Source organism: Podarcis tiliguerta (assembly GCF_965153285.1).
Source record: "Podarcis tiliguerta genome assembly, chromosome: 4".
Classification (NCBI taxonomy): domain Eukaryota; kingdom Metazoa; phylum Chordata; class Lepidosauria; order Squamata; family Lacertidae; genus Podarcis; species Podarcis tiliguerta.
Window position 1 is genome coordinate 32,915,045 of NC_139537.1, and position 25,255 is coordinate 32,940,299.

At 40.3% G+C, this 25,255-nt stretch overlaps 2 protein-coding genes across 5 annotated transcripts in view; one reads left to right on the forward strand and one right to left on the reverse strand.

Annotated features, from left to right (window-relative positions):
• Positions 1-1,446: 1,446 nt before the first annotated feature.
• NIT2 (nitrilase family member 2) lies at positions 1,447-12,202 on the forward strand (the record flags this gene model as incomplete). Its single annotated transcript, XM_083438480.1, has 10 exons — positions 1,447-1,546; positions 3,348-3,466; positions 5,832-5,952; positions 6,085-6,173; positions 7,027-7,120; positions 7,422-7,496; positions 9,406-9,484; positions 9,758-9,856; positions 10,774-10,829; positions 11,946-12,202. The coding sequence occupies 10 exons, from the start codon at positions 1,447-1,449 to the stop codon at positions 12,035-12,037; spliced, it is 924 nt and encodes a 307-aa protein (XP_083294606.1). The 3' UTR covers positions 12,038-12,202.
• A 2,261-nt stretch (positions 12,203-14,463) lies between these two features.
• The window catches only part of TOMM70 (translocase of outer mitochondrial membrane 70), a gene marked incomplete at its 5' end in the record, with an annotated part of 38,067 nt that continues 27,275 nt past the window's right edge, over positions 14,464-25,255 (reverse strand). For 3 of the 4 annotated variants that reach the window (XM_083438368.1, XM_083438369.1, XM_083438371.1), the window contains 6 exons: positions 14,464-19,143; positions 21,252-21,374; positions 23,075-23,172; positions 23,367-23,483; positions 23,673-23,780; positions 24,333-24,467. In XM_083438368.1, coding sequence (XP_083294494.1) covers positions 18,990-19,143; positions 21,252-21,374; positions 23,075-23,172; positions 23,367-23,483; positions 23,673-23,780; positions 24,333-24,467 — 735 coding nt within the window. In that variant the 3' untranslated portion in view covers positions 14,464-18,989. The remainder of the gene's footprint in view (positions 19,144-21,251; positions 21,375-23,074; positions 23,173-23,366; positions 23,484-23,672; positions 23,781-24,332; positions 24,468-25,255) is intronic. The other variant, XM_083438370.1, reaches the window with a different exon arrangement.

A 25,255-nucleotide genomic window follows, 5' to 3' on the forward strand; every position in this document is an offset into this window, starting at 1 on the left:
GTGTGAAAGTGTAAGAAAATATTAAAAAGAAATGAGGGCATTCTTTACTAAGCGTGTGCAGGTGCCTGAATCACTAGACCAATCATTGCATTTTTCCAACATAGCCAGAAATACTGTACTTTTCACCCTAGGTACAAGAATTGGGCCGAACAAGCAACACAATGCATGCCCACCTTGGCCCAAGAGTTCCTCGTAACACCTCAAGAGAGAGATTTAAGGCTGCAATCTTTTGAACAGTAGGAACCAGTCCAGTGGAACAGAATGAGACATGGTATTGATGCGTGCGTAAACTGGCACAGCAAGTGGTTGCCAATTGCCAAGATAATAATTTGAAACGACCTGACCTCATTCTATTCCTTGAAGGCAGCGTGGGCTATTTGCCTGCAACCGTCCTACAACTCTCATCAGCCCCCACCAGCATAGCCAAGCGTCTGGGGTAAAGGGTAGTCCAACAACATCTGGAGTGTCTTTTCCTGTAGGTTTCTTCATTTCAGCGATCTAAACCTGATTGCCTGCTAACTGGTGCGATCAAATGGCTGTGGTAACTTTGTGGGAAGCCTTTGGTGCTGCATGTTTGGTTTCCATTTCTTCTCCTCCTCCTCTGGATAATAGCCTAATTCTCCAGTGCCTTTAGTTTGCTTACCTTTGGGAAGATTTGAAGAGCTAATAATAAAACATAAACCGAATATAGCGATGGGACAGCTGTAGTTGCCACCATTTCAAAAGCCGTCTCCCTCTTGCTGCTGCAGGTTAAGCTGAAGCTCAGTGAGAGCACCTTTTCCCCAGCATGAAATAAATTTAAAAATTGTCCAGTAGCACCTTAGAGAACAACTAAGTTTGTTCTGGGGTATAAGCTTTCATGTGCATGCACACTTCTTCAGATACACTGAAGCACGGCTGGGACGAAAAACTTTTTGTTTCATGAGGATGCCGATGCTTTTGGACATCTCACCTATCTCTTAAGAGTACAAGAGCCCTGACCGAATTGAGTGGGGAATATATATATACAGTGGTACCTCGGGTTTAACTCATTCTGCAGGTCTGTTCTTAACTTGAAGCACCACTTTAGCTAATGGGGCCTTCTGATGGCGCTGCATGATTTCTGTTCTCATCCTGAAGCAAGGTTAGCAAAGTCTGTAACCTGAAGCGTCTGTAACCCGAGGTACCACTGTGTGTGTGTGTGTGTGTGTGTGTGTGTGTTACATGTGTGTGTGTTACATGTGTGTGTGTGTGTGTGAGAATTTATTTCTATACATGTGTGTGTGTGTGAATTCTTTTCTATATGTATATGTATATACCCGCCTCCTTTATGCGCCACAGCTCTTGCAGGCAACCCTAATATTCTCTTTTAATCCACTCCTATGATGCTTTAGCAGAGAGCGCATTGAGTCCGGTCCGGCAGTTAACGGAACTACATTTCCCAGCACCCCTTCGCTCCTACGGAGCATGCGCTGTGCTCCAAGCCCGCCCCCCTCGGAGAATGTGCATTTGCTGGGGCGCGGAGGAGCCTTCGCGGTTATGCAGCTGGCGAAAGGCGTCATGGCCAGTGAGTGACTTCCCTGCCGGGGTGGGGGATCCTTGGGCTTCGTTAGGGGCTCTTAATTTCCGGTGCAAAATGCAAAATGATCTGGGCTGGCAGTTAAACACCCGCTTTGCTCGTGGGAGAGGAGGGGGAGTTCCCTAGGAAAACAAGGTTGCTCTTTCCTGCTGGTTTGCACTGATCTAGCTTGTGCACGGCTCTGTTCAGAAGGAAGGGAACTGCATTTGGAACTGCACCCTGAGATGCTCAGTCTATCCATAATCGCTGCTATGGGGTTTTTTTTGGTAGGAGACCGCTCAGCCTTCTCTCCCCCCTCCCCCCAATTAGATGTTGCATGTGGTGTTTCGGGGCGATTTTCAGCGTAGTTATGATAAAAGTGCCTGAAACCCTAATGCCAGACTACTTCGAAGTAAGTCTCAATGAGTTCCGCGGGGCAACGGGATTGCAAGTCCAAGTTTGTCATCTCCTTAGTGGATTCTTATCCAAGGCTGATTTATTCACCCCACCCCACCCTCGCCCCGTGAAATACTTGCTCTCCTTTCTGCAGGAATTAGGAGGGAATACACATTTTGAATATTTAGCCATGCCAGGGAAGAAATTCCATTCTAAACCAGTGGCCCTATGATTTGAAACCAGAACAGGGTTTCAAGTGGTTCTGGTGTGACCTGGGACGGTTGTCCTAAAACGAATGGCAACAATAACTGTGTCACACTTTACAGTTTCATCCTTTATATTTCTGTCTACTAGTGAGCCTGAGTTTATTGAGATTTCCCCAGTTTAGGGGTCCATAGCCTCACATTGCCATCCTTAACACTGCTAGTGAATAAGCCCACACAGTTAGATTGTCTTCTCCATAAATATACAGAGGATTGCGCTGTAAGAAAGCTCTCGGCACCAGCGAAGTTTGTGCTACATACACATGCTTACCCCACAAAAGATTTAAAATTAAATTGACCTTTGTTACCGCTTCCCTTTCCCCTCTAACTAGCGGGAGGCAAACAATTCTGCTCTGTGCAAGTTTTGTTGGCAATTTTCCAGTAAGTTTAAAGGACTCTGTTTTGGAATTTCATTGACTTCTGGTAAATTTGGAAAACTCCGTGGCTGTGCAGGAATAAAAGGCTGCGCTCTAACTTGTCCACATGAGAGACATCATCATTATCATTATTAATGTACAGTGGTACCTCAGGTTACATACGCTTCAGGTTACATACGCTTCAGGTTACCGACTGCGCTAACCCAGAAATAGTACCTCAGGTTAAGAACTTTGCTTCAGGATGAGAACAGAAATCGTGCTTCGGCGGCGCAGCAACAGCAGGAAGCCCCATTAGCTAAAGTGGTGCTTCAGGTTAAGAACAGTTTCAGGTTAAGAACGGACCTCTGGAACGAATTAAGTACTTAACCCGAGGTACCACTGTATTACCTAACCTCCACCTTAAGGTCACAACAGTTTGAAATGTTGTTGGCATCTGTCTGTCTTGAGAGACAATGGAAGAGTGCCATGGGGGGGGTAAAGTCAAACCATTGGAGAGGGTAACTGCAGTGGCTTGGCCCCTGCCAACATCAGCCCTGCCTACAGAATGGCTTTTACCTGCGTTTTTTATCCATCTCGACTCCCCCCTTCCCCCGCAAGCATCACATCCTTGTCAGAATTTCTGTCATAATCCATAAATTATCTAGCAGGTTGTCTGTGCATCATTTGGAGCACTGCAGGTACAATAATAATTTTTGGGGTTTTAAAAATTATAAATTTAGGAGTATTTTCTGGGGTCTTTCCCACTAGTTCATTATCTGCCTTCTTGCTTGTTAGATTTCCGTATCGCTCTCATCCAGCTTCACGTGACTGCTGCCAAAAATGAGAACCTGAACCGAGCCTGTGGTCTTGTGAAGTCTGCAGCACAACGAGGAGCAAAACTTGTGGTTCTCCCAGTAAGTACTTTCCCTGTTTCCTACAAAACCTTCAGACTTGTTTACTGTTTATTATTCACAGAGTTTCAGTCTTCCTCCCTGGAACTGCGAGTTTCCTTCAGCAGGGTTTGAAATAACATGCAAATGTAAGTTGTTCTTGGTTCTGTGCATTTTGGATATGACAGCTAAAACTGTCTTGTTTGCATTTCTGGGTTTGGTTTGGTTTTTAGGTTATTTATAGCCTGCTTTCAACAGATTTCCCAAGATGGCAAAATATAAAATACTGTTTCTGAAATGCCAAATAGAAGATTAAAAGCCATTTCTAAAACGTGTAACAGTAGCCTGTAATTCCACAGAGGAGAGAAAAGTGATTTTAAATTGAGCAATAATATAATTGTAATAGATCTATAGCTGGTGCGAAGACACTAGCTGTGCCATTTATTTATTTATTACGTTTAAATCTCCCCTTTGTTTTGTTTTATTCTTCCATGTATGATGATTTACAGTATTTTAATATTTTGTTGGAAGCTGCCCAGAGTGGCTGGGGAAGCCCAGCCAGATGGGTGGGGGTATAAATAATAAATTGTTATTGTTGTTATTGTTGTTGTTGTTGTTGTTGTTATGTTTTGCTTTACTACCTTTAACACACAGTTCTCTTGCCTGAGTTTGTCATTAACCTTCTGAGTTGGTCATTAACCTTCTACTGCCTTGTATGCGGCCCCAACAGTGCAAAGTTCTTGATAAACCAGCCGGAACGTTTAAAGTGTAGGATGTTTCCCCTCCTGCTAATGGATATTCCGATGTCAAATAAATATTCCCATATTAGCTGTATGTAGTAAACAACGGATGTTCAAAATGGTCCTTGCTGTTCTCTTCCTGAGCCACTTAAAGTGATGACATATACATTACTTGTGAAATTATCATGTTTGAATGTGCCAAGCGTTTCATGAATCTTGAAGAACGTGGATTATCTGTGTTCACCAATTTCCCCCTTTGCCTTTATTCCACAGTGTAATTGGCTCCTCAGTGAGCCAGGAAGCAAAGTGGGGAGGTAAAGAAACTTGATTAACTTGGGCCTAGATGCACCAGATTATGGAGGTAGCTATGACCGTATCTGTCTTGTGAGAGCGAAGGCACCTCTTGTTTCAGATTTAATCCAAATAATGTTGTTTCTTGTTACCCAAATCTCAAGGCTAGACTTCTATACCGTGGTACCTCTGCTTACAAACTTAATTCTTTCCCGAGGTCCGTTCTTAACCTGAAACTGTTCTTAACCTGAGGTACCACTTTAGCTAATGGGGCCTCCCGCTGCCACCGCCGCGCAATTTCCGTTCTTATCCTGGGGCAAAGTTCTTAACCCAAGGTGCTACTTCCAGGTTAGCGGAGTCTGTAACCTGAAGTGTTTGTAACCCGAGGTACCACTGTAATGCATCCTTCTGATTTCTCTGAGGAAGTAGACCGTGGCCCAGGTTCTGTGGTGAATCTGGCATTGTTATTGCCACGCCTTTTGTTGGGGCCCACAGTACACTGACTTCTTGTTCACTCCCAGACCCAGCACAGACTCTCTTTACCAACTTCCAGTAGCGTCGAGGCAAATTCAGAAGTGCATGGTCCCTTCATGATAGTTACAGCCATACCCCCCTTCTAAGAGTATATAATCTTCTAAGACTATTCAATAATATTATGATTACACAACAATTATAGTTAGGACCACTACACCTCTGGCTGCTTCTGTGGCCTTGCCATAACATATATATTGGTTATTATATCCTGGCCTGTGATCTTTGCTTCTCCACTCCCACCAACATCCAAAGGTTCTCCATTTCTCCTTTGCTGCCCTGTATTCTTGAAACTACCTGTCAGAACACCTGTATGATAGCACCTCTCTTACTTAACTTCAAATCCTCATTTAACCCACCTTTTCCATGAAGCCTTTGACACTGCCTTTGCTCAGCCCCCACCCATTTCCCAAATCCTCCTGTAGCTTGAACCATCATGAAGCCTAAGAATTTTCCAAAGGAGCTGCCTGACGTAAGCAAGTCAGATGTAAGAGGACTGCATCTCACGTTTAAAGATACATTGTGTGTGCTTGCGTAGAAATTCAGAGCTATATTTTATTCTGTAAACAATTCCAGTATTGGAAGTTCATCCATGTTTCGGCTTTGTCAAGAAGAAGTAGTAGTTTGTAGAGCTCACTTGCGGCCAGACACATTTGTACAGATTACTTTAAAAATCTTCTCAGACTTTGAGAGGGCCGTCATAGGCATATTTACTCAGAGGTAGGCCTCATTCAGTTCCGCGGGACTTGCTCTCAGGTAAGTGTACTTAGGGATTGCATTCTGAATATGCTACACAGATGTCTGTTTCATTTTGCTTTCAACTTTAGGAATGCTTCAATTCCCCTTATGGCACAAAATATTTTCCAGACTATGCGGAGAAAATTCCTGGCGAGTCCACACAGAAGCTCTCGGAAATTGCAAAGGAGTGTGGCGTTTATCTGATTGGAGGTAAATTGCCATATTGGCGATTGTGATGAGTGTTACAGTTTTGCTTGTCCTAAATACAGCTGTAAGGTTAGAATAAGCATTGTGTTTGAATATCTGCCTAAGTCATAACAATTTTCTTCTCTTTAATGAAAGGATCTATTCCAGAAGAGGATGCTGGGAAGCTTTATAACACATGCACTGGCTTTGGTCCAGATGGTGCTATGATAACCAAGTACCGAAAGGTAAAATATAATAGCTATGGCCATGTTTTGATGTAAAGGAAACCCACTATTATTTGTATAAGGTGTACATTATCATTAAAACAAAATAAACAAAATATGCTTTGCTTTGCTCATTATATATATACGTGAAAATCTACGAAAGCATATATATATATATATATATATTCATCCAGCACCTGAGAGAAGCCTCCTCGTGGCCACGTATTTAAAATACTTGGTGGCATTGAAGAATAGTTTGTTACATTTGCATCCTGCACTTTCTGCCAGGATTAGAATGGAGTCACAACAAAGGGACTTTCCAGTTTGCTCCATGGCAAATACCTGAAGTTTCCCATTCCCACATTTAGATCTAGGTTTACTACATCTAAGATGGCACATTAATTGCTGCACCACGCTGGCATTCTCACCATAGTTCCATAAGTTGCAGGTTAAATTGCAGTAGCTTATCTTTGGACTAAACATTTCTATGGGCAGAAAAGCAAATCTGGATCCAGCCCAGTACAGGCGTCTTCCCCACTTGCACGCATTCAGTATGCATGCTGTTGCTGACACACATGTTGAAAATGGCACCCAAAGGGGGTGGGGGAATCCCCCCCACTTGCGCTTGTCCTGGTGATGAACACAGCGGCCTGGAATGGAACCCCTGCGAAGGTGGGGATTCCCTTGTATATACTTCTCAAATGAGAGCACTACAAGGTGTTCTGGAAAATGGAAGTTATTTAGAAGATATATGCAGAGCATAGAATTGCCTGTTGTGATATAAATATATATGAATGGATAGAGGGCATATAGAGAAAGCACAATTAATGTGGAATAATTTGCAAGCGGCGCACCTTTTTTATTTTGAAAACAGATTCATTTGTTTGACATTAATGTCCCCGGGAAAATCCGGTTTCAGGAATCAGAAACGCTGAGTCCCGGTGCCACATTATCTGTGATTGATACACGTAAGTAAAGCGTCTTCATTCTAGTGAATAGCAATTCACTTCAGGATGTATTGTGGCTTATGTGTGGTCAAAAAATGGCTGTGCTGTTAGCTTCTCTATGTAGACTGCGAGTTTATTTTTTCATTGTGTATGGGATCTTCTCAGCCATATTTTTAATAAGGAAGTATTAAGTGTGTGTGAGAGAGAGAGAGAGAGAGAAAGTGAGAGAGAATGAGAGAGGTAAGCATTTATAGACTGAGCTTTCTGCTTGGACTTCCCAAGGCAGTGACATATCTGGCATGTTTTTAATGTTTTGGAACAGCTTATTGCAAGATAGGTCTTGGGATCTGTTACGACCTCCGCTTTGCTGAGCTTGCTCACATCTACACACAGAAAGGTGAGGACATCCTGCTGAGTTGAATGAATTTGTGGTGGGGGAGAAGGGTATGACAATTCCTTGTAAAACACCCAATTTCGTATCCTAAAGTTCCATAAACTAGCAAGGAGAATGTGCTTGCATCCAAGCTACAATTCGGCATATTCATAATTGATCTTATTATGGGAATCTCCTTGTCCCAAAAGGCAAGCATTTATTTGTCTAATTAGAGAGGTTCCCCATTAAGGTGCAACAACTAAAAGTCGTCTAATTGACGTTGAACAAAGAGGACACCTTCTCATCAGTCTGTTAGTGCTTGCCTGTCTAAAGAAAACTCATGTTTTCTCTCCACATTCTGTTGATTTCAATGAGACACTCAGTATGGTACCTGTAGTTGCTACTCACTCTACTGCCAGCAGGGGGCTTGGTTGAGTAGCATTGTTGTTGTTTAGTCATTTAGTCATGTCTGACTCATCATGACCCCATGGACCAGAGCATGCCAGGAGCTCCTGTCTTCCAGTGCCTCCAGCAGTTTGGTCAGACTCATGTTGGTAGCTTCGAGAACACTGTCCAACCATCTCGTCCTCTTCTTGGGTCTTTTCCAGGGAGTCTTCTCTTCTCATGAGGTGGCCAAAGTATTAGAGCCTAAGCTTCACGATCTGTCCTTCCAGTGAGCACTCAGGGCTGATTTCCTTAAGAATGGATGCGTTTGATCTTCTTGCAGTCCATGGGACTCTCAAGAGTCTCCTCCAGCACCATAATTCAAAACCATCAATTCTTTGGCGATCAGCCTTCTTTATGGTCCAGCTCTCACTTCCATACATCACTACTGGGAAAACCATAGCTTTTACTATACGAACCTTTGTTGGCAAGGTGATGTCTCTGCTTTTTAAGATGCTGTCTAGGTTTGTAATTGCTTTCCTACCAAGAAGCAGGCGTCTTTTAATTTCGTGGCTGCTGTCACCATCTGCAGTGATCATGGAGCCCAAGAAAGTAAAATCTCTCACTGCCTCCATTTCTTCCCCTTCTATTTGCCAGGAGGTGATGGGACCAGTGGCCATGATCTTCGTTTTTTTGATGTTGAGCTTCGGACCATATTTTGCGCTCTCCTCTTTCACCTTCATTAAAAGGTTCTTTAATTCCTCCTCACTTTCTGCCATCAAGGTAGCTCTTCCAAAAGGCCCCAGACTGATTTGGGCACTGACTAGCCATCGCTGCTGAAAGGATCTCTGGACAGTGATTTCAATGATAAACTTCATACAGAGAACATTTCCAACACAGCTGATATTTATTAGGTATTCTAACCTGGCCTTTCTTGTGGGCTTGGAGCAGGTTGCATTTTCTGAAACTTGTGGGATCGCCTTACCCTTTATACGCCCTCCTGGCCACTTCAATCTACACAATTACAGGTGCCACATTTGTAAGAAATCAGTCTTTTGGTGTGGCATCATCTACACTTGGGAGCTCCCTTCCTATTGATATCAAGAAGGTATCTTCGCTCTGCTCTTACCAGTGCTTGCTTAAAGCATCTTTGTTTAGGCAAGCCCATCCAAATATGTGGACGATACATGTGTTTTAATCAGTTTTTAGATTATTGTTGATTTTAATTAGTTTGGGGTGCTTTACAATACCTGGGTTTAACTGTCTTGTACTGATAAGGTCAATGCTTTGTTTAATTGCTTCTGTAAACCACTTCGTAATGAAACCTCACTCGAGCGGTGTATAAGTTTTTGTTACACAAAAATATGCTAAACAGAATGTCCAGTGGTGGCTGAGGAGAGCAAAGCATAACCCCGAAGACGTGACCAAAGGAAGAGAAATGTCTCAAAAAAACATTGTGGTGAGATTGCTGCTGCTTTTCCATGACTATGCCTTTCTCTCCCAATAATATAAATGCAACTCAGCCACCATCTCCTTCCTTTTGAACCAGGTTGCCAGCTCTTGGTGTATCCAGGGGCTTTTAACTTGACAACGGGGCCAGCCCACTGGGAACTGCTCCAAAGAGGACGGTGAGATCCAGCAAATTATCCCTTCTCCCAAGTGCACGTCCAAAAAATAGTTCAATAGTGACACTCGTTACATTGCTGAAGGTGCTGTTCTTTTTAAATAGGAAAGCAATCCCTCACTAAATTAAAAACAATATGGTACTTGCTTACACTGAAGCAGATATATGATGAATGCATGCACAGCAGAATAGAACTTCAAGCTTGCTCCGTTCATCTGCTGCATTTTCTCCAGTGCACAAAGATTCATACTGAAGCCTTTTATTCCTTTTCATGCAGAGCTGTCGATAACCAAGTCTATGTGGCAACGGCATCTCCTGCCAGGGATGAGAAGGCGTCTTATGTAGCCTGGGGACACAGCACTGTGGTAAATCCATGGTAAGTAGGAAAATGGAGTGCACTCGGAACATGTCTTGCATTCAGTACCATCCCATGTCATGTTTTCTGGCTCAGTTTCTAGTTCAACGTTTTTGAATTTGTGGCACGATACCAGACCAATTCATTCAGATAAAGCCTTGCTGAGAATCTATTTTGTACTATAATATTTTAGTAAAACTTTGAAACAGCAAATGTTGGGAAGGCCAATAGGAAAGGATACATGAGAGAAACATTGAACATGATACATTTTCAAAAGTGCATTTGAACCTGTGGTGGTGATCAAAACCTGGATTACCTTGAAAGCTTGCTGCTTCAGAATTTTTTGCCCTACTTCTTTTCTTGTTTGCATCTAGTTTGGATGGGAATCAAGTGGCCAAGTCAGGAACTTCCATTTCCTATCAGCCTGTCCTTCTGGAACTCTTTCCCATTCCACCTTTGGGCTCGAAGGGTTGAAGAAGTAAATGGAGGTTGAAGGCCTTGGTTTAGGAAGTCTGTGGCTCTTAAGGGGTGCATGTACAGTGGTACCTCTGGTTGCAAACGGGATCCGTTCCGGAGCCCCGTTCACAACCTGAAAGGAAGCAACCCGTGTCTCGCACACGTGGGTCACGATTCACCGCTTCTGCACATGCACGTGATGTCATTTTGCGTGTCTGTGCATGCATGAGTGGCGAAACCTGGAAGTAACCCTTTCTGGTACTTCCGGGTCGCCTCAGGACGCAACCTGAAAAAACGTATCATAAAGCAAACGTAACAAGAGGTATGACTGTAATGTGTTTAAGTTTTAAAATTTATTTAAAGTTTATTTTAAGTTTTAAAATATGTTCATTAACCTATAACAAGGTAAAGACCACAGCTCTGTTGACCGTTTCCTCCCAGCTCCCAGAGAGCTTCTGTCATGGCTCTGTTTTCTTTTTCAGGGGGGAGGTCATAGCCAAAGCTGGCACTGAGGAAACTGTTATCTATGCAGATATAGGTGAGTCCGCAGTAGTGTTTTTTGTCCTCCCATGGCATGGGCTTCTTCTGTAGCACTAAACCGGGACAAAGTGACACGATTCAGTTCCTTGACTATAAAATGGGAATAAACAACCACCCCCCGCAAGGATATTTATGAGTGAGAGCGCAGAGCAGGCTCAATAACTTTGCATGTCTTTCATGCAATGGTAAATTAAAATTTACCACTGGATCTGCCAAGCTAAGATTCAACTGATTTTGCATGTGAAAATTAAGGATTTAACCTTCATCTTGTTTTCTGGGATAAAAACTTACCCAGGCACACTTTTCATTGTGCAGTTTACTTATAAATAGACATATAGGGTAGCTCTTCTAGCCTAGGACATTGTCACCTGCACAACATCTCCAAATTTCAGCCAGTTGTCACTTACTGTTTTCCTTCTGAAAGGAAGAAAAAACCACCCAAACCACACACATAAGAAATGCATTGAATGTTACCATTGGGATACTAAAATATTCCATTTTTTCCATTAAAAAATGGTCAGGGAAAGGCCAGGAAACATGGGGGGCATAGGGTGTCAATAGGTTGGCACAAAACATAGAATCTAGTTTGGGGAACAAGGACAATGTCATGCAAGTTTATCATTGGAGTGAGATATACAAGGTTAACCTTAGTTTTGAGTTGACATACTGTAGTTTTTTTCTAGATGGTATCCAATATTTTCATGGCAGTTTTACTTTAAAAGGTAGTTTTTGTTATTGTAATTGAAAATAAAAAGCATAGCTTAGTTAAGGAACAGAAATTGTGTTGTTTGCTCAATATGCAGGGACAATTGTTTCCTGTACAAAACAATTATACCTCCTTTGGATAAGTTCTTTCTGGCTGTGGGTGTATTAGTTTTGTCAAGCACACTTCATCTAGAACAAACACAATTTTTTTCTGTGAACCAAAAACTCCCCAAATTTACACTGATAAATGTCATTGGGGTACTAAAAATACTGCAATAACTGGGTTGTGGGGCAGTTTTTTGTTGTTGTCAACATTGGATAAATGCTAAATTATAGTGGCTACAGGGCAGTGTGGGGAGCAGTGAGTGAGAATTGGTGGTAATATGGGCCTTCTTATTTCTGTTTACAGACCTAAAGAGGCTTGCAGAAGTTCGACAGCAAATCCCCATTCTTTCTCAGAAGCGGTCTGATCTTTATGCTGTAGAATCGAAATTTGCATGATGTATAGAGACTTGGACCAGTACAGAAAAATCACCTTTCTTTTCCTAAATTTTTAGTCAATGATGTTGAAAAAATGAAGTGTCCTTCGGATAAAAATCTATTAAGGATAAGAAACCCAATTTATAAATAAAAAATTCTATATAAAATCTAGTGGTAAGCTTTGAATGAGAGGGGTTCATTTGAGTTTTTTATATTAGGGTACTTGATTAAGCCACTTCACAATGCATTGAAATATATGTGTATCACCATAGCAGTGCCTTAGAGATCAAGCGCGCATGGATATATAGATATATATAGAGTGAGAGCAATGGTAAGATCGACTATTCTGCTTTGATAAATTGCCTCAGTCCCGTATACCTGAAGTAATGTCTCTACCCTCATTGTTCAGCCTGGACACCGTGGTCCAGCTCCGAGGGTCTTCTGCTGGTTCTCTCACTGTGAAAAGTGGTTACTGGGAACCAGGCAGAGGGCCTTCTTGGTAGTGGCGCCCACCCTGTGGAATGCCCTCACATCAGATGTCAAGGGGATAAAGAATTGCACAGCTTTTAGAAGACATCTGAAGACAACGTTCAGGGACGTTTTTAATGTTTGATGTTGTATCGTGTTTTAACTATTCTGCTGGGAGCTGTCTAGAGTGAATGGGGAAACCCAGCCAGATGGGCGGGGTATTATTATTAGCAGCAACACTTGGGACAGTATATTTTGACCTTGCAGTATTTTGCAAAAGCTGTACCATCATTCAGTGAAAAGCAAGGCTCTGAGCTGTCCTTGAAAGTTTTCCCCTCCCTATCAATCTCTTCGCCAATTCCCTCACTTAGCTGAATTCTGTTGTTTCGTGTCACGGCAGGTTTGGCGCTCTATCCCACTCCAGTCCAAGGGCATTACTCCCTTATTTATGTTAAAGGGGAAGTTACCTTGTTTAGGCTGCATTGTCCATCAGTTCAAGAAAACTAACTGTGCCAGGAGTAACTAGTGGTGGAGCACTGAGCTGCTTTTTCCATGAGATAACAGGTTTATTTATGTACAACACTTGTTTGCTCATACAAATGTTAGGTACAACAAACCTCAGGCCTGGAATCTAGAAGCAACTTTCCATGTCTTTCTCCCCAGGTCATTGCCTACTCAAATATTTTTGCCTGGCTGGAATGTGGCTTTGAATTGTGCAAATCTCCCAAATATAAGAGTTTGTAAGCATCTGTGGTTAACTACCAAAGCCACAAGGATTACATGCGTCTGCTGCATTTAACATTTATTTTCTAGTGCTTCAGCAACAAAAAGACACTGACATATACTGTGTTGTTTGCTTGGGGGTGTATTTATTTATAGAACCAAAATCAATTATTAGAATAAGTCATCCTTGGGGCAGGGGCTTTTCCTGGAGGGAGGGAGGGAGAGGTGCTGTAGTCAAGTCATAAAGCACATGTTTTGTAAACAGAAGGTCCCTAGTTAGTGTCAACTACTGAGCTAGATAGACCAGTAGGCTGATTTGAAATAAGACAGCTTCCTGTGAAGGTGTTCTTGACCCTTGTGGTTGTGATGACACAGTCCAAAGCTGTCCTGGGAACCTTTGAAGGTGGGGGTGCAACTCTGTTAAAATATAAATAAAATTACAACTTACGTGTTGTAATTACGTGCGTGTGTGTGGGTGTGTGTGCATATGTGTATTGTTTTTATGTATAATTTTACAACTTTTAATTGACACCATCATTCCCTCGTAAACTACTGTTGTTTTTATGCTTTTTTCTTTTCTTCTGGTCTATGACCGTAATAAACTTATTCATTCATTCATTCATTCATTCAACTTACGTGGATAACATTCCATTGCAAATCCTAAAATAATGAACTACATTGTCTCTTGTCTCTCAGTGAAGAATTGAATTAACGTAGTCTTTCTAGGGATAGGTACTTCCTAGGCTGTTTTAACAATGATGTCTTTAGAACATATATAGAGATTATCTGGATTCTGACTTCCAGTTGGTATTTGTGGCCAAGTTTGCTGACACCGTGCACTGTTCATTGCTCATCATCAAACAGCAAGTCACATAAATCTGCCACAATCTACACCTGTTGGAAATTTTACCTACATAAAGGATGATAAATCTACCAGCCTGTCAATCCTGTAAAATATCTGGACAGTCAGAATGATTAGTACCGCTGGGACCATGGGCAGATTCATGGAGTGAGTGAAAGCAAAGAAGAAAAGAGAATGCTACTCTTAATAGTGACCACTGGTTCATAACCCACTTCTAAATATACTTTCACCAAAACAGGAATTTTGATTCCATTAATAAAACACTTACAGGTTTTAAATACTTGTGCTCAGCCCAATAGTATAAATGTGGAATTACTGCTGCCACAACCAATAACTACTTTTCTTTCTGATGGAATACCAAGTTTGTTACATTTTTAGAAAGCAAAAAGGCACATACAGTGAAATGAAATTTATTTTTTTTAAAAAACACACACCATATATTCAGTATCTGACGCCTTTGTTTAAAGCCACAATGTAAACTGCCAACTGTGCACAAGCACATATAGTACCACCCCAGGACCCCCACTTGAGATTTAATAGCTGTCATACTAGCTGCTGTTTTCCAAGTAGCTTGGACTTGATAGTTCTTTTCTAGCATCCCCCTCTTCTTGCTCATTCTCACTGATTCACACATCTATACCTGCCAAGAAAGCAAAAAACCCTCAGTATGTATAGTACAAATTTTAATCCCCTCTGGAGAACAGAAAAATCTGTTTTATAGGGCTCTCAAGTTAGCCTTTACATATATAAAATGCAGGAGTTCTAGTACTATGTAATAAAAATTAGATTCTCATAGGGGAGAGGGGCCTTACAGAAATTAAGGCTATAATCCTATACCCACTTACCTGAAAGCCAGCCTCACCTAATGCAGTTACAGGTATAGTGTTACACACGTTACGATTCAGCTAAAATAAGGCCTATTAAATTGCAATTGATCTCAATGGGAGATAGTCAAGAATTTATTTAAATTTGCCAATTAAATGCTTCTTACCTTTGGCTAGATCACACCTTTAAATTTTGGAATGTTTGTATTTCCACACTGTAGCATGGACCACACAATAGGCTGATGGCTCAAATACCAACTTGACAGCTGGTATAATGCCTAATCTTTCTTCTTTTTTGCTGACAGCATTAATTCTTATTCTCTAGCTAAATAAGAGAAACTACAGAAATCTTGTTACCAAGATGTAATGACTGAAGTAAGCCTGATAATGAATTCCACTATGCCCTAGTTTTCAACAAGTTCATCAGCTTGTCTTTCGTTTGCTGTCTTGGATAAAACTGGAGTGTGTACATAGTTGCAATATCCAGTTCTGAAAAGCCAGTCCTTCAATGAAAACTGAGCGGCCATTTTCCAGTTCTCAGCAATGCTACTTTGATAGAGATCAACTGTCAGCACCAGGGATGGGCATCCTGTCATTTGTTATCTGGTTAAATACCCAAGTAATCAAAGGACAACACCAGTTGTATGTGGGAAAGCAGCTTATTTCGAAGTCTCAACAATTATATTCATGTGTGCGCGCGCGTATTTACAATTTAAATAGAATCACCACAAATAGTTGTGCTAGGTATATTTCCCCAAATTCACTTCCAGTTGTCTAAAAATTTTATGGCTATGGCCTGCTGTGCTTCTGAAACCTCTTAACATTTCATTAATAAAAAAAATATTTCCTAGAACTTTCTTGTAACTTTTTTTGGGGGAGGGGGTGAGAAATCGTTTTTTAAATAGTCTTCCTTCTTCAGGAAGCTGAATTTCCTTAGCAATACAAATCAAAATATGCCTAATCTGAAAATACTGATCCCAGGATAGTCCAAAAGTGTCTTTCCCTTTACATTTTTATACGTTACTGTATCATGTTACATGTAAGGCTTTCATTCATTAAGAGTCCTATATTTCCAACAAAATAGACAACTTGTTTGTTATAATTTATTCCACTATGAAACTGAAGATTGCATACATGGGTTTGTCAAATTGTCTCCCATCAGGGCATTGACAAGACCCAGAGTAGCTTAGCTTCCACTAAGAGCCTTCAGACAATGCCCATGGATAACCATGATCTTGGAGCAGATTTCAGATATCTACATGCTGTACAAAACAATTCAAACCCATGTTGCTTAAAAGCATGTTGTATATACTTTTTCACATAAAAAAGATTGTGTGTTTACCTAGTCTTTCGCAAATTAGCAAGACCAGGCAGTTCTATACCATCATTACATTTGTTTATCCCGACTGATTGATCAACTTTCAGTATGGGTATGGTTTCCTGCCATAAACAGTAAAAACATTTGCTGATGTGTATTGGTCGTATTTGTTTTGTTTATCATGGTGGGATCAGAGACCTACTTGTCCAGATCCTCTGTGACTTTTGATGGAGTCTAGTTTTCAACCACTTTTCTAAGCTATTCTTGCAACCTAACAGCACAATCCTAACCAAATCTACTTAGAAGTAAGTCCTACTGAATTCAGGTTAGCAGGGTTAGGATTGCAGCCCACATCCTTTAAACAGCCTATTGTCAGATCTCCAGAAGCCCCTTTCAGAGCACTATTTTGCACAGCCCTGCAGTTTTGCAGGTACTACTGGTCAGCTGATCAGCAGTGCCTACAAGCACTTTTTCAGTCCAGCCCCACACCTGACTTCACGTAGAGCAGGGGTGTGTGGCTGGGCCGAATGGTGAGCTCTGGTAGGCAGGCCCATTTAAAAAGCTAGGCTGATTCCATGCCCCTTAGGATAAATTGTCTTGTTAGGTAAGTTACCCATTTTTAAAAGGTAAATTCTATAGCAATAAGGTTCCTTTTAAAAAAAGTCACACCCCATTGCACCAGCAAAAAAAAAATGGGGAAATAAAACATGGTTATTTGAAGTTTCACTATTCCGTGCAGAGAAGTTAGCAGCACATTCACATAACATGATTGTCTTTTTTGTATGCTGATTTTCCAAGGAAGTAATTTTAAAACCAATACCCTAAATCTTACATGTCTAAGAGATATTTGAATGTAATATTTATTTGGTGACTTTACAAGTGTAAGTCATTTACAAAAAAATAACAAACAAATGTAATTCTCAGTGCAGTTTCAAATATCTGAAAACAGGAAACAATCTGATGATTTGGAATGCTAGTATCAGACAGCACATGCTTAATTCTTAATTGTTTTCCAGAGACAGAAGTGTCAGTGTACATAGAGCCACGCAAATAAAAACCCTTTTGAAACACATGATACAATTACAGATGAGAGGGATACTTCAATAGAAAACTCAATAACTCAAAAATGCTTCGTCTCCTTCCTCTTTTTTTTTTTGGGAAGCAGCTGACTTTCTAAACTGAACATAATGGAAAGATTAAAATTATCACTGAATCTTGTCAATTTTCTTCTTCATTTATTACATTAACAGAATGAACTCTTTTCAGCAAAATGAAGTGTAACTAGTTTTTACAATGTGTGGCTTAGGAAGCAGTCTAAAACTAACTGACCTCAGAATACAATCTTAACACATCTGTGCTATACAATGAATTTTGTAAATCTGAAATAGTACTATTACAGTTACTGGTTCGCTTCAGTAGCTCCTAGGAACAGTAGGGCAACTGAGAACAGTGGATTGAATCCAGACTTCCCAGGAGGTTTTCAATCCAATAGAGATCTCACCTGTGCAGGGAGACAACTGTTACAGATTGCCTCCTCACCCTGCAGCCTCTAGCATCATCTCCCACTCTTCTAAAGGGTCTCATAATTCTCTTGAAGTGTGGAATGTGGTACCGGAGGAGAAGGAAATTCACCAACAGTAGAATCCTCTAGGCAAAACCCCATTCAGGAGATGTTTCTACTGATGGGAACAAAGTGTGGATCCAACCCAATATGTGCAATTTGATAAATACTCGAATAGAAACAGCTCTTAAAATAGAGCTGAAAAAGTAACAAAACTGCAGATGGATGCTTTGTGCCATAGCATAAGCCCAAAAGCATCTTTTGAAGCCTAAGTTACTGTTTCCAATTCAGTTGGACCCTTTCAACTAAACCTCACCCCAACAAGGTCTGATACTTATTTCTACAATAATACTAGCATGCATACTAACCTGACGAATCCAAGACCAGTGTTGGCAGTGTCCTTAACAGAGACAATTTTGCTCTCCTGAAAAACGTTTTGACAAATAGGCTTTTTCTAGTGACGTTCAAATTAAGACAAGGGAAAGGAAAAGTTGCTTTTGGGGACACAGGGCTACTGATAAATGGTAGTTAGTAAATTGCAAAAGATCTTTGAAGTAGTTCTCTAAACCATGCACTAGAAGAGCAGATTGAGAACTTCGGTTTCTGTATAGCTGCCACTGTTCTATTAAATGAAGAAGAAACTGTAAACGGGAAGAAAGAAAACTGCACATGATACCTATGTTGAAATGATTTAGCTTCACCCACAATTGCCTTAAAAATCCCTACTATTCAACAACTTTGCAAATAATGTGTTCTTTGCAAAAATAAAATCAAGCCAGAGGGATTCATTGCATATAAAAAATTACACAGCACTATTAATTTTTAAAATCAACATAATAAGCAGTAGTAAAACATCCTGTAGATAGAGCCAGTCATTCACAACATCCACCCTCAAAACATGAGTCAAAACGGTTTTTATTTGCATGGCCAAAATAATATTTGATCCCCTTGCAACTCTTTTAACCTCCCTCTAACAATTATTTGCTGCAGGGGGAACAAACTGCTTACTCTGATGGACAGCCACTCCAGCAACACCTAAACATTTAACAGATAATTACAACACCATGGACCCAAAAAAAAAAAAAAAAAAAACCCAACCCCCCCAAAACCACCCCAGATTAACTTCCACCATTCAACACACTGCAACAGTGTCTTTAGGACTAGGTCGAAGGGGGCAGCTTTACTTTTAAAAAGGTCATTTCCCTCCAATTCTTTCTTTACAATGTTGGTGGTTTCAATCCATATTTCTTTGCAACTTCTGTCTGGGCATAGGCAGCATCACAGAGTGAGTAGAGGTGAGCCATTTCCATCTCAGATTTGGCTAGGTTAATAGCTTTATTGAACATTTCAATGGCTTTATCCAGATTGCCTCTAAAATAAAGGGGAAAGGTTGCATTAATGTAAAGGAAATAAAGCTTGATATGACAAGAGAAAAGCCCATTCTAAAACCAGAGACTAAAAATAATCCAAGGACAATGCCTGGGATAGAGCTGCATTCTGAAAGCTGAACTTTCCTCCTTAGCAATCACCAGTATTGTTATAGATATACAAGTCCTTTATCAAATACCGTAAGTTAACGCTTAGCAGTTACATGTGGATGTTAAAAGAATGTGTGGTTTTTTCCAATTGAAAAAAAAATTGCAGCTTTGTTGGTGTCCTTTAACTACTGTATGCCATTTTTCTCTCAACTTCCTAATAGGCATTATTCGGAAATCTGTGTCCCTGTTTATCTGGTCTTAGAAATTCATTATGATGAAAGTATTTTGGAGATGCTGGATGCACAACGATCTCCGAATGTCCATGTCTCAAACAACAGCTTCATTCTTTAATGTGCTAATTAATGTGATTGTTCTGGCCAGCTGTCACAAGTTTCTCTAAAATACTAGATATCCTATGGAAAATGTAAAGGTATACAGAAGTATGGCCCCCCAAAAGGTGCAACTTATATGATAAACAATTTGAGCAGGTTATTTGTTTATTGCTGTTGTGTGGCCAAAACTCTTAGCTGTGAGTCCTGGAAGACCTGCAGACCTTTCCCCACCAGGCTTGGGAGGGCAGGGCCCTAACTGACTCCAGCTACAAAAGCTTGGGCTGCTGAACAGAATCTTGGGCTGGGGTAAAGTTTAGGGGGTTTTGTTTGTGGGAGGGTTGTTGCTGTTATCAATTTTTGTATCTATATTTTAGATCTTGGGATTTATGTGGAAATTGTTCAGTTTGGTTGTGTACTCTTTGATGTTTTATTTACTGTTTATGACTACTTTTGTTAGGCTTGAAATTATATAATGTTGTTTATGCTGTAAGCCACCTTGAGCAAGGTTTATACTATGGAAAGGCAGCATATAAATAAAATGGTGTATGTACGTATGTATGTAACTATGACTCTGCTTCCGGAATTCCTGCATTGCCTACAACACTTTTTGCAGTTTAGGCAACATCTGCTGGGGCCCACGTCCAGACCTATATGCTATGAGCAATCTTAACTCTAAGGCTGCAATCCTAGGCCCACTTCCCTAGCATAAGTTCCATCGAATGCAGTGGGACTTAAAGTAGCTTACATATGACTACCCTATAATTAGGTGTGGGTGGAAGTACACATACCTCTCTGTGTGTATAGACACAGACAGACACAGACACAGATACACACTGCACTATTATATACTGCATCATGGTGCTTCAATGTCAGTGAGACCACATTGTTCACTACTACAGAACTGGCCCAGGGTTATAGTGCTTTTGTCCGAGATTGGTTTCCAGCGAGGAAGCTTTTCAAAGTTTAGTAGCATGGAATGCATAATAGCTGCTTGTCTTTTGACAAGCTGGAATTGTAATCGCACCAATATGATAGTAGAGAAATGATACTGGTTTAGTAACAGGTGATGCCAAAATGCACTTCAGCTGAAGAAAAGTTAACATCAGTTCTGCAAAGGAAGTCACTAATGACTTAAAGCACTTGTTTTCAACTAGTACACCAGTAACTAACCAGAGAAGCATTTCTCAACCTTGGGTCCCATATGCTGTTAGACTACCACTCCCATCATCCATAGCCAGCAGGGGCAGCAATCATGGATAATGGGAGTGGTAGTCCAACATCATCTGGGGACCCAAGGTTGTGAAAGACTGTACTACAGGATCAGCGCCTGATCCAAGGGATATACACTTGGCACCTAGAGTACAGAAGAGGGAGACGGGCAATGAAGCTTATCCCTTTCCTATACCAGCAGGGTTGGAGTACTGGATCAAGCTGGTGGCTGGATCCTTACTTCCCGAACACCACAGGGTCACTTTGACAAGCATGTGGAACCATTTCCTTTGCAGACTGGCAAAGTGTCAGGGAACAGATTATCAGGCTCATGTGGCAGAAGTTCCCTACTGCTGTGCTATAGGGCCATCTGCTTCCAACAAACAGTCTTGAAGGAAGAAGTCAAATGACAGTAATGTAGCATTCTAGACTCCCAAACTGGAAAAAATATGGTACTTACCTTTGCACTTCAATTGTCCCCATAGTTTCATATGCAAAGTCACATTTGTTATCAATTTCAATGGCTTTGCTTATAAGTTCCAAACCTTTATCTAAATCCTGCTTCCACTGAAGTTGAAGTAAACTGCAATAAAAACAATTGCAGTCCTAGGTGAATTGTATGAAAACAACAGACCTAACATAGTAGCATTCTAAGAAAGAAAATACAGTCTGAAAAAATAAAGAGCCCTAAAGTCAAGTAGGCTCTGGATCCAAGTCAGATGTAGTTATTTACATATACAGTGGTACCTTGGTTTGCAAACGTTTTGGATTACAAACATGTCAAACCCGGAGGTTTGTGTCCCAGTTTGCAAACTTTTTTTTGGATTACAACCCCTTCTTTTGGATTACGAACAAATTATTTTTGGAAGCCCCATTGGCGAAAGCACACCTTGGGTTACAACTTGTTTTGGTTTACAAACGGACCTCTGGAATGGATTATGGTTGTAAACCAAGGTACTACTGTATACCTTTTGTGACTGTATCATTGACAAAATAGAGGCCGGATTCTATTTAAACACGCCAACTTTTGTTTTTGTCAACAGCACAGCTGGATTCAAATCAGGTGAGAGTTCTTGGACAGAAATCCAACTGTTACTGCTGAAAGCAGAAGGTGAAACATTAAGCCTCTCTATCAGTTCAATCACACCTTTTAGTCCAGCACATACCAAGCAGATACCTATTTATAAATTAACGATTTTAGCTTGAATCCAGTGTGTCCCTACCACATTCATACCATTAGTATGAATCATTTTCCACCCTTCAGCCCTCTCTGCAGTCCCGCACACGTTTCAAGAAGAGGGGGAAAGATAAAACTAGCAACAACAATTATTTCACTTCTTCTACTGGGAGCATCCCATAAGCAGAGCTCTGTTCATGGGAACTCTGGATCCAACCCAATAATATCACTATACCTTTAAAACATTTTAATGTTAGATTATTACCACCAATAAAGTGAGCTTTCCAGAAAATTATGGATTGGATTTTTTCCCCAAAATATTTACAGCTGCCCTTAAATGCTGGAGATCTGATTTAGCATGTTTGACTTTCATTTAGTAAAAAAAAAAAATTACAAGACGCATGTCTTACTAATTTAATATGTTGCATAAATATCTGAGTAGATTTTCCAGTAGCAATGAACTGAAATATGTGATTAGGAAAAAATGGAAGTCCAAGTAGTGTGATTTTAATTCAGTATTCAAACAAACTCAAAGGTTCACTTGGAAATTTTTATTGAAATGAGTATGTGTATCAATACTTTTAAAATACACATAACTACTCAATAGCATATTTGATTTCAGTGGAAGGGTTCGATGTGGAGGCACTGTTAACATATTTATTTTAGTATGCTTGAAAAGTTGCACATATACATACTTAGGTAGTACTGCATAAAACTAAGTGGAAGATTTTAACTGAAAGATAACATAGTGGAATTTTTTTCATGCCACGTCCATTTACTAGGGAAGGATTTTATCCCTCTGTGTCACCCTCCTGATGGAACGGCTTCCATCAGTGTAATGGAGAGCAAAGCAGTTTTCAGTGATTCTCCTCCCTCCAATATAACCTGGAGCACAAGAGGAACAGGTCATCCAAAACTGTTTCAATCCCCATTTTGTTAACAGAAGCTTTACCATCAGTTGAGAGACAGAACTGGATACAACCCATTATCTTTTTAGACAGATTATTTCAGATCTAAAATTTAGGAGACGTTTTCACACATACAATAAACCACAAAAGCAGACCTGCAGATAAGTCATAAATGTAGCAAGCAAGTATAGTACTTACCCTTTATGAACATAAGTAGTAGCATTATCTGGCTCAAGATCAATACATTTATCATACATCTCATCAGCTTTGCCAAATTGCTGCTGATCTGTTAATGCCTGTATGAATAAACATAATTGAATAATGAAAGAAATGTAGTTTAAAGATTACGTTCCCATTCTCGTATACCTCTCCAAAAATAAGTGGCATATACTAGCCCAATCTGTTAGCACATGAAGTATTAAGAAGTATTATTTATTGAGCTGGTTCATGATAATACACAATTTCTTCACAACTGAAAAGAAACATATACCTGGGCATATAGTGCATAACCTTCAGCACACCTCGGGAATTTTTTAATAACATCTTCGAAGCCTTTCATTGCCGACTGTACTTGTAAAGCGTTATTTCCAGTATAGGCTTGACGATACTGTTAAAAAAACACACAAGTGACTATGTAAAAAACATGGCAGAAAACAAATTTATTGTCATCTAACCTCCAAGCAATAACTAATACATTCTGAAATGTAAACCATCAACTTCCTGAAAGCAAAACAGTATTTTGACAAAATATTTGACTGCTTGACAGTAAAATCTTAATAAAACCCCATATACTTACCAATGCAAAGCATTTCTGTGCTTGTGCCAAGGCAGAATCTGGCCGCAAACGGATACATTCATCAAAATCTTCTACAGCATCTTCAACTTGGTCAAGCAGAATTTTTAGCTAACACAAAGAAAGAAGTATGAGCAAAGCTCTGCATGCTGTACAAGGAAAAGTTAATGCCACTGATAGAAATACCAGAAAAAAATCATTCCACACTCTAATTACCAGGGAAGATAGGCCTACTCCAATTAGAAAATATATTTTGCATGGGTAATTTCTAACCAGCTGCCTAGTACTTGTCTCTTGTTTATAGCAAGTTTAGCATCCATCCCCATTTAACACTAATCTTGCACTTCTCTCCAGTTGCTTACTTTTTAGCAGTTAAGAGATATTTAAGAACTACTCAAATATCAAAGCACAGTTGTCAATCTCTCTCTCGCTCTCTCTAATATTCTGTAACAATATACTCTATCTATATGTTACAGAGTGTCTTATTTTGAAGGGGAAATAACCAAAACAACTCCTACCTACTGCGAACTATCCCTGGATTATCACTTTACATTCTACTATTTTAATATTATATAGATATTTGCATTGGTATGTATTCCACCCTGGAATCCCTTTGTGGATGAAGGTATGGGTGGGAAATTTAATAATAAGTAAAATAAATACCTGCCCTCTGTGATGGTAAACATCTGCATTCTGAGGATCAATATCGGCAGCCATATTAAAATCTTGAGTAGAGAGCAGAGGTTGTTGTTGTTGCATATACATACTGCCTCGCTTGATGAGGGCATTAGCACGAAGCTGTTAAAAGGAATAATGGAAATTATAGCTGCCAGCTAAAAAGTCTTTTCAGAGTTTTAGGCTGCGTTAGTCATCCCACTTACCTGGGAGTAAGCCCCAAGAAATTAAATGGTACTTACTTCTGAGCAGACATAATTAGGACTGATCAATCAGTCATGAAGTCCTATACTTGGGTAGTATTTGCAATCTGAACATGATACTGCACAAAATTACTACCGTTTAAACTGTTAAGAAGCCCCAAACAAGGCTTAAAGCAGGCCATGATCCAGTTACAGGAAGACAAATATCCTAGATCCAGAGAACTGAATTGGGTGCCCAGCTAAAATTGGATTCTTTGTTCTTCATTCCTCCCATAACACAGGGCTAGTCATATTATATTGAAGATCCAGGCACCCTTGTCATGATCTGGTATTTCTCTTATTCCTTCTGCAATTTAAGTTTCATATAGCCCTGGCATGGGGAACCTTTGGGCCTCCAGATGTTGCTCAACTAAAACTCTCATAAGCTCCAGCAAGCAAAGCCAATAACCAGCAATGATGACAGTTGTAGTTCAGAGACATCAGGAAGGCCAAAGGTTCCACATGCCTGATATACCCTAAGGCAGTAAATACATATGGTGGCTCATGGCCAATCAGTGGTTAATAGAATCTTTGTGAGCAGTTTGTCAGGAAATGGTTATGCAGGGTTTCACTTCCTGGTTAGGTTTCACTTCCTGGTTAGGAGTCAGAAGTGCTTTAGCAGTCTGAAGCAAAGATGCAATTTATGGCCAGGTCTCCTTGGCCAAAAAT